Source organism: Nannospalax galili, unplaced genomic scaffold (genome assembly GCF_000622305.1).
Source record: "Nannospalax galili isolate Female #2095 unplaced genomic scaffold, S.galili_v1.0 scaffold698, whole genome shotgun sequence".
NCBI lineage: Eukaryota > Metazoa > Chordata > Mammalia > Rodentia > Spalacidae > Nannospalax > Nannospalax galili.
The window spans coordinates 3,759,149-3,768,844 of record NW_008341886.1 but is presented as its reverse complement, the minus strand read 5'-3'; the positions used below and the strand labels follow the sequence as shown (position 1 = coordinate 3,768,844).

The window sequence follows — 9,696 nt, the reverse complement described above, 5'->3', positions numbered from 1 at the left end:
TTTATGAGTGTATTGTCTATGTGTATGTAAGTGCACCCCTGTCATGCAATGCTCATGGACGTCAGAAGAGAGCTTCAGATTCCCCTCTGGAGTTAAGGATGCTTGTTAGTTGTCATGTGGGTGCTGGGAATCAAACCTAGGTCCTCTGCAAGAGCAGCCAATGCTCTTAAAAGCTGAGTCATCCCTCCAGCGCATTTATACTATTCATAATGAAGAAAAAAATAATTAAACATGTAAAATTGGCAATCTTGCTGCCCACCGTGAGCAGCCACTTGACTGCTCAGGGACTGGCGCTGTGAATCACACAGGCAGAGAGAGGCCACCTGGCTCTGCCTGACTTTGGTCTTGGGAAGGCAGCTCTGTGGGCCTGAGGCTACTTTCCCAGGAAGTCCCCTCTTGTGTTGGAAGTGTTCCAATTTGTTTTATTTTTGCTTTCTTTGATATGATTTAAAGCCCCAAAGAGAACTCATTGGAGAGTTATTTCACAAGAAGTCCATTCATTCTTTCTGTGAAACAGGGAGACAGAGAGCTAGTCACTCTCAATTCCCTCCAGGAATCCGTCAGAAGAGGCCGTGCTCTGCACCCCAGCTGACAAGCTCACCTCCCAGCATACTTGAGTGGAACTGGATGCAAAGGCTGACACAGTAGCTGTGAATTGCAGGGGTAGAAACGTGGACTGTAATTGAGCGACAAGAATGGCAAAATACATTGTATGAAATTCATGTGTTTTCAGATGAAGCCGCCCAGAGGAGCCAACAGAGCTAAACCTTCCTGAACTCTCACTCAGTCCACAGCAGCTACCATAAGGCCCCAGACACAGCTCCCCTGAGGGGTTACACCTACGCCCACGGAAGTGGAAGTGGTCCTATCCAAGGAGATGTGTCTAACCCTCGGAACCACACCATTCCCCAATCAGTTTGTTCACTCTGAATTAGCTACAAATGATTAAATCGGTCTTAAAGTACTTGACTGCCAGCAATCAAGGACAGCTTTGATGCTCTGAGCCTTTAGAATGTCTAGTCCCTGAGCTTTTGTGCCAAGCACCCCCTGGCTACTAAGAAGAAAAAGAGTTTCTTTGAATTTGATCCTGAAGAGGAGTTTCACCTCTTTTTAAAGATGATTCCAGACGACTTGAGTTTTCCTTATCGTATCTCAAAACTGTGGCATATTCTTGTGCTTGGTGACCTCTAAACTATTTCATGTACCTTGGAAGGAGGTGCAGTTCGCCTAACAGTGGCAATTCTCTGGATTCTAATTTGTCTATTGGTCTAAACGCAAGCTGGTTCTGATGGGCTGGGCTCAAGGAAGTTTCACTGTGTGCTAACCCCCAATTGAGATGCGTCACCTGTGTTTGATGGTCCAAGTCCATCCAACCAGCTTCTTCTTTTCTGTTGTAGAATTATTTTTACTGTGGTACACATTCACATATGTATATGTGTAAGTGCATATTTACACATACATACACATTATATACACATATGAACATATACATGTATGTAGTTTAACACTTGCCATTTTAACTGTTTTAGTGTATAATTCAGTGATATGAAGTACGGTTACAGTATTGTGCAACTATCTGCTGTCATTTTTCACAACTTTTTCATCATCCCAGACAGAAATTCTGTACCCAGCAAACGATAATCCTCATTCTACTCCCTCATCATCACCTGGCAAACCCTGTTCTACCTCTGTCTGCATGGATTTTGCTTCCTAGGTATGTTGTACAGGAATTATGCAATATCTGCTGTTTTGCATATGGCTTCTTTCACTTAGCACAATGTCGTCAAGATTCATCCCTGCTGTAGCAAGTATCAGCATTTTATTCTTTTTTAAGGTTTAATAATATTCCATGGGATGGACATGCTGTATTTTGTTTCTTCCCCCTACCCCTCTTTCTTGATGGGTCCTTGGGTTGTTCCCACATTTGACCATTGTGCTGATGTGAACACAGGTGTGTGAATATCCATGCCATTGTCTCTCTTCACATTCCCGTGTGGTGGGCCTCTTCCTCTCTAGTTGCTGTCTTCTCTAAGGGATTTTGTGTCACCTTCATTCTTGGTGTTTGATTTGGCCATTTGACAAGTGAGTGATACCTTCAGACCCACCAAGTAACCCTTGGTCTTTGCTTTCTTCCCTACCCTGGAGAAGAGTCCTACTGGAACTCTTCCGAATTTCAGGCCTGAGAACCAAGAAGGGCAGATGCGCACCCACGACTGTTTGTGGCACAAGAGAGAAGAAACCAGAGCAGAGGAGGAACTGAAAGGGCATCTTTAAAAAATAAAGTTACATTTTGGCATATGTATGGGTGCATGGTATACATGGTTATGTGGTATATATGTTCACATGTGTGTGGATGTGTGTGGTACACATTCATGTGTGTGCTCATATGGAGCTACAAGTCTCCAGTGTCTGTCCAGTGTCTTCCTCAATCGGTCTCTACCTCATATACTAAGGCAGGGTCTCTAGCTGAACCTGAGCTCTAGCTAGCTTGCTCTGGGGAATCCCATCTCTACCTCCTTAGTGCTAGGACTGCAGGCAGTCTGCCACACCCACCCGAATTTTATGTGGGTTCTGGGGATCTGAACTCCAGTCTTCAGGTTCGTAGGGTAGGTGCTTTATGCACTGAGCCATCCCCCATCCCTAAACTGCATCTTGTATTCTGCAGTGGAGCAGCCTGCTCACCTTCCTTCTTTCCATCCCGCCCCCTCACTTTTCCATGAGTTTGGGGTGCTTCTACTTTCCCAGTTTTACCCACGCACACTGTGCTCTACCCTGGAACCAGCCTCCCTGTGCAGTTGGTGACTGATTGACTATTCAGGTGAATTATATGAAACTTTCTTTGCTACAGGTAAAAGGTCACCACAGCCTAGCAGATTCTTAGGGTTAGAAGTCACTCGGAAACACAATGGAGGTAACCAGTCACTGTGCCTGAACTTGTCTTCTCTTTCTTTCATCACCCGAGAATGATCCCTCTCACCTCAATGGCGGGAAGCGTGCAGCACAGGCTCCTTGGGCCACTTGGTGCATCAGTGGTGGGTCTGGATTCCATTTCAATCTTTTCACTATGACTCTCGGTTGATCAGTGTGTCTTTTTCCTCTTTCCAAAGCTGCAGTCCTTGTTACAGTCCATGCTCTTGAGGGTGATGGTCTTTACACTAGCAATGTGGTTAAGCTGGCACAATTATCATTCTTTCTCCCCTGATTTACAGAAGAACCCAGGCTCTGCTTAGGTCAGTGCCTACTTGCCTTTGAAAAAGCCACCAAGATTACTCAAAGCAGGTGTAGTTCTTGTTTGTGAAGATATATGAGGAGACAGGCCATTGACTCTGTCAACGTGACTTTCTGGCTCACCTATGGTACTACAAGAACCATGTTGGCTCCCAGCCAACATCTTACCCCCATGGTTCTTCTCTTTCCCAGAGAGCCATTTCTCTGTGCCCATCCCCAAAGGAAGTGTCACTGACAACTGCACACACATGATCGAAGCGTGAGTCCTCATTTCAGAAATTCCATGTATTGTTTCAAAGAAGGAGTGGTGAATGTCCTCAGATCAAATATCAGATCTGGACAACGTTTCTGAAAGCTGGAAAGTAGGGTTTCAAGTGGAGTGAGACTTAGAACTCACATGGCAAGCACAGCGTCTGATGTGCAGTGGGTGGGATTAAGTTTGGAGGGCAGTCCGTCTCTTCAGTTATGGAAGATCCTGGTCCTATTTTAACCCCTGACTTGATTCTACACCAAGATCCATGCTCCAGGAATGTGTTACTTCCCATGGCTCAGCAACTTGGGTTATTCAGAGAGTACTCAAGAGCCAAGTCCAATCTGGCCACCATTAGGGTCCCTGCCTGCTTGCAGAGACAGTCTACCCTGTTAAACATTAGTCTTCCATTTGTATTCCTAAATCAGTGGAGAGTTTAATTACGAAAAGCTAATGTGCTCTCGTGAACATGCACATCATCTCCATAAGCAGAAACAGTTATAGTGGATCTTGTTCTTAGAAACGTTGAAGTGTGAACAAAAGGAACCTTCAGCCATTTGAAAACACACAGGCCTGCAGTGCTTTGTGTGGCTACCTGATTCAAGGTTATGTTGTTATGTTATGATATGTTGTTATGTTATGTTGATGGTTTCATGGAGAAACATTTACGATAGAAGCAAATACAATATCAAAAATAATAGAAACAAACCTATGCATCATCGATTTGAATATGATTTGAACGATAGAATAAAATCACTAACTTCTGCTCTCCAGCCAAAAAGATTAAGTAGATCCAGATGTCACAGAAATAAATCCAAATGTTGACATCACATCTTAAAAGCAATAATTATTTGATCTTGAAAAGATATATGGTGATGTATCAGATAGTTTAATACATTGAGAAGAGATGTTGGTTTTGTGTAGGAAGAAGTAAATGAGACAAATGCTTGTGTGCTATCAGGAACTTAAATCAGCTCCCCAATAGCTTGTCATTTTTGTCTCACTGAGAGTTTTTCAGTACATTCTTTTTCCATAGCATCAAGTTTTCCAATGAGAGTCTACAGTTATGAAGTGGCAAGAATAATAACAAAGGGAACACACCTCTGATCCTAACTTTATGCTAATACAATTCTTAGAAAACTAACTCCATGGATCTGGAGAGGCAGACCCATGGTTCAGAGAAGCATTTGCTGCTCAGCCATAAGAACAGGGTTCGAATTCCAGCACACACATTATGAGGCTCATAACTGCCTATAACTGCAATTCGAAAGAATCAGAAGCCCTCTCCTGACATCTGGGGGCACTTGCACATATATGTGTGCATATATTCATACAGACACAGGCACATATAGACAGACAGACAGACAGACAGACAGACAGACACACACACACACACACACACACACACACACACAAACTGACTCCACACTTGTTTATTAGCAAGACCCTTTAAAACATGTAGGTCTCCCTGCCCTGTCCATTTGGATATTTCTCCAATATGGGAGCCATCTCTCTGAAACATTTGTCATCCCGCTGACTGCCAAAGTCAATTTGCATGTTCAGGAGGGCCTCTTTTATGTATATATATTTCTGATTACCTGTCTCTTCTCACTCAAAAAAGTGTTGCTATACATGAGCAAAAATTGTGAAAATCATATTACCTAAGCCTAAAATTAGGATATTCACAGTCTGAGAAGAATGATTACAAGTAAGCCTTCAACAAGGTATAAACTTTGAGCTGTCTGGAGGGTCAGGGTGGATGACCGTTAGTCTGAAGGCGTCAGTAGCCTCAAGTCCAAGGGCACTCATTAAATGCTAATGTCTGCCTAGCACTTTCTAGTCCAGAGCATTCATTCTATCTTCAAGCAACTGTTACATTAGCATAAGTGAGAATTCAGTGTATTTATAGTTTGTGAGATATTTTATTATTTATATTTTTTAAATATTCAAATGAAGACAACATTCCATATCTTTAGAAGTCCATGTAAGCACAGAGATCAGGAATTCTCAGTTGATGTCACCATCTTTGGTCCCTAGAGACCGTGGAGAACTCCTGAAGCCCGTTGACTGCAGAGACCAACGTAAGCATGGAGAATACTCCAACAGGCATGCTCATCTCCTGTCTGTAAGGCACAGAACACCCCTGAATGTGACTTCTCACAAAGGCCCATACTGTTAGGAAGCTTTGAGTGGAAGTGGCTTTGAAGGAGCTCAGTCATGGCTTCTTCTGGAGATCCACAGCACACAAAGAGGGTGGGCAGAGCATGAAGTCGTGGCCACAGCTCTCAGGAGCCACAGTGTTCAGCCCTGCCTCAGCCTGTTTTCCGTTGCCAATGATACTATACCATGGACCAGGCACATTACAATTTTTAAAAAGAAGGTTTATTTGGGCTCCTGGTTCTTGTCTGAGGTCAGGGCCTGCATCTTTCAATGACTATTTTGTTAGGTATGTCTGGAGGGGGAACATAGTGTCACATGGAAAGAATCAGGGAGTGCACACACATCTGGGTCTCCTCTGCTCTCTCTCCTTCTGCTAAAGCCACCAGGAATCAGTTGTGGAGGCTGTAGTCTCGTAACCTTACCTCATCCTAGTCACTTCCCAAAGGCCCTACCTTTAAATACCATATTCAATTAGTTTCTACCCAATGGGGATGGGAATTCAACACAGGAAGCCTTGGGTCTTGTCACTGAAACCATATCCAAGCCACAGCAAGCCCAGCTCTCTAAGCACAGTGTAAGTAAAAGAAGATGGTGTGTCAGGACAGACACAGTATGGAGGACTGGCAAGTCAGATAAAGCCAGACCCAGAGAGACAAAGCTGGAGATGGTTGTTTTCTAAAACTGAGCTGTTAGTGTCCTACACAACAGCCAGCAACACCATAACCAGCAGACAATTTTGTAAGAAAGACATTTCTAAGAAAATAGGCTGTGACAAGGTTTTCAGAATACCTTATTATTATGTTTGTTTTTTCAAAAACTCTTACTAATGATATTAGTATATACACTTAGTCATATCTTAAAAGCTATTTCATTAACTAGCATTATTAAAGTAGGAATTATTGAGATACAATCAGAATTTGGTATCTGAGTAATGTATCACTGCTCACAATAGCCAAGTTATGTAACTAGCCTAGGAGCCAATCAACAGTGAATAGACAAAGAAAATGTGGTCTGCATACAGGAAAGTATTAGTCAAGTCTCAAGAAGAATAAAATTATGTCACTTGCAGGTAAATGGACAGAACAAGAGATCATTCTGTTAAGCAAAATTATCCAAACTCAAAAAGTCAAAATGTTATGTTTTTCTCTCACATATAGAATCTAGATTTCTTTTTGAGGACATGAATGAAGAAGGAAAAGTATTTGGGAAGAGGAAGGGGATGAGGGAGGGGGATACAAGGGAGGATAATAGAACGAATAAGCTTAAAATACTTTATTTACATATATGGAAATGTCACAGAGTGACCCACTGTTTTCTATAATTAACATATACCCATGAAAGATGAATGAGAATGTTGGAATCTGAAAAAGAACATTTTAAGAGGGCTGCATAATCACACGTTTCTTCCTGAATGTTGGAAGTTGTTCCCTCTCTCCTTCTATCTAACCACAAGTACACACCTCAAAGAGTCAGGGAGCAGATACCTGCTAAACTTCAGATATGAGAAAGACAAATGTGACTCTCCTTGTCTCCTCGCCAAAGGAGGAGAAGAATTACTTCCACAGCACACCTGCTCTTCCCAGAACTGGCTGCCCCACTGCAGGATTCACTACAGACCTGCCCTCCTAGCTGTACATGGGAATGTGAGACAGTAGGAAGGCAGCAGCTGCTTGCTTTTCTCCTTGGGGAATGAAGTCTGAGACAGATGGGAAGATGCAGAGCACCACAGTTCCCATTCTCGACAGAGGACATACCCATTCCTGGTATCTTAGTTCCCAAAACCACCTTCTATGGTTTCAAGTAGATAGAGACACTTGAGCCTGACCCACCTACTGATACTGCTTCATCAGGAAGACATACGATGTGGTAGAAATGTCAATTGCCACCCAACCACGGAGAGGGTCCCCAAGCTGAGTGCACAAACACCGAGTTAAAAGTCTTTACAAGCCCTTGTCTGTCCACAGTGTCCAATGAAAGAAATGGAAAATGAGGGTTCAGTCCCCAGAACTCCTCATCTCCACCTTCCTCCTCAGCCTCTTACAAATCAGTTCCCTCCTCTTTACTGTCTGCCTGTCCTCCTAGTGAGACAGGTCACCAGGCATCCAGGGCCTGCAGGTGGGCTATGTGAACATACTCAGAAGACTAAGAGGGACTGGCTGTCCTTAGCTGGTTTCCTTTCTGACCAGGGGAGGAAGAATAGATGGCCCCACTGGGTATGACTCGAGCAAACCAAAGGGGACAAATTCTGTAGTAAAGAGAAGAGCAGCTGGCCCGTTGAGGTCTGGAGAAGCACCTGAGCCTTGGCATCTAACACGTGGGACCTTACAGCATTCCGTGCTTCTGACGTCACAAGTTCAAGCCTGCTCTTTTCTTCTTCTTATGGCTTTTTACTTTGAGGCAATTGCTGATTCATATGTGCTGTGGCAAACATATAGAAAGACCCTTGCTCCACTTACTCAGTTTCCCCAATGGTGTCATCTTGAAAGATGCTGCTGCTACCTCATCACAACCAGGATATTGATGTCGTCTACCAACATGTGTTCTCGCATCAGCAATTTAACCCTTTGAAAAAGTAGCAAGTCTATAAGCCTGCCTCAGGCTGGCTAGTCAGGGTGGTATGATACACACCAAGGAACAGGAGGCCTTGTTGGCTGAGAGAGGAGCAGGAGGCTCTGGAGAGTCCACTGAGTCACGGGTTCCTTGTATTGATGCACACTCTCACTAACTGACAGCACTTACACTGCAGGAAGATCCAAGCACTTTGCCTCAGCTTAGGATTTCCTAAAATTAAGATGATAGAGTGTATTGAGGGGTATACACCCATCATGAGGATGCAGAGCAGAAAGTTCGTGCTTCCAAACTGGATGACTTGAGTAGAGAGCAAAATGCCCACCATGCAGTGGGAGAAGTAGAGGGTGAGGAACGATAGAATGGACAGCATGGCACTGATGTGGGCATGCCTGCCGGGCTTCCTGCTGCCTGTCGAGATGGTTCTCATCTTCCGACTGTGTTTCCACAGGGAGAAAATCAAGAGCAGAACAGCAACAAGAAATATGAGGAAGGGCAGCATGAGTCCGAAGGCCGAAAAGGAGGATGGTAGGGCATACATTTCTTTGAGGTGGGTTACATTTTGGGAGAAAATGTTGATAAAGGGTTGTATGTAAGCTGACGAGACATTCTTACTGTAGATGCTGGCAGTGACAGTCGCATACAGCACAGACCCCAGGATCAGCCATGGCACCAACCTGAATATTTTCATCTTCAGCCACAAGAAGAGGGGGTGAGGGATGGTGGCAATCTTGGTACAGTAGAAGACACCAAGCCACGTGGCAAACCAAAGATTCAACTCATTTATAAACATGATAAATATAGCATTATCAGTAAACACAGAGGAGTTCACTAAGAAGAGTGCAACCAGTAGGCCCGAAAAGACGCACAGCTGCAAAATAATTCTAGAAGTCACCAGGCAAGAAAGAAGCAGATCAAATGGGGCTATTTTCCTCTGCCTGATGAAGTCAATGCCATTCACGACCAAAATGAGGCCGTTTGCCAACAGCCCAGTGAAAACCTGCAGCACCGCAGCGAGAAGGTGGAACACATTGTGAGTTTCCAGCATTTTTTAAGAAAAGAAAATCAGGGGCTTCTTTAAATAGTACCTGGAGTTCTGCACAACTTCAAGCATTCGTACTTTCTTCCAGCTGGATCAGGACCCCTGAGGAGAACAAGATGCTCACAGAGAAGACAATGGAAAGGGGGTGGAGCTCATTGTCTATACCACTGCTTGTGTAAAACAGTCAAATTAGAAAGAGACACCCTAAGGACAGTTTGCATCTTAGCAATGCCTTTTGCATATTGCAGGTCTGTTTGGGTTTCAAAGTCATCACAGGCAAATGGTAGAACCAGATACCTTCAGGTGGCTGCTGCGGAGCTCTTCCATAGGGTACCAGTCCTTCACCTCTATCATGACTAGTTCCACCTAGTACGAGTCCACACTGCTACTGATGCATTCCTCAGGGAGCATTTCAAACCATCACTTCTGCTGTGGAGGTGTCATAGGA

The 9,696-nt window shown here is 44.0% G+C and overlaps 1 protein-coding gene across 1 annotated transcript; it reads right to left on the bottom strand.

Annotated features, from left to right (window-relative positions):
• Positions 1-8,327: 8,327 nt before the first annotated feature.
• Positions 8,328-9,254, bottom strand: Tas2r1 (taste 2 receptor member 1). Its single transcript, XM_008837649.2, has one exon. The coding sequence runs from the start codon at positions 9,252-9,254 to the stop codon at positions 8,328-8,330; it is 927 nt and encodes a 308-aa protein (XP_008835871.2).
• Positions 9,255-9,696: the final 442 nt, after the last annotated feature.

Coding starts and splice junctions, on each gene's coding strand:
- Tas2r1 (XM_008837649.2), bottom strand. CDS start 9,254: ATGCTGGAAACTCACAATGTGTTCCACCTTCTCGCTGCGGTGCTGCAG.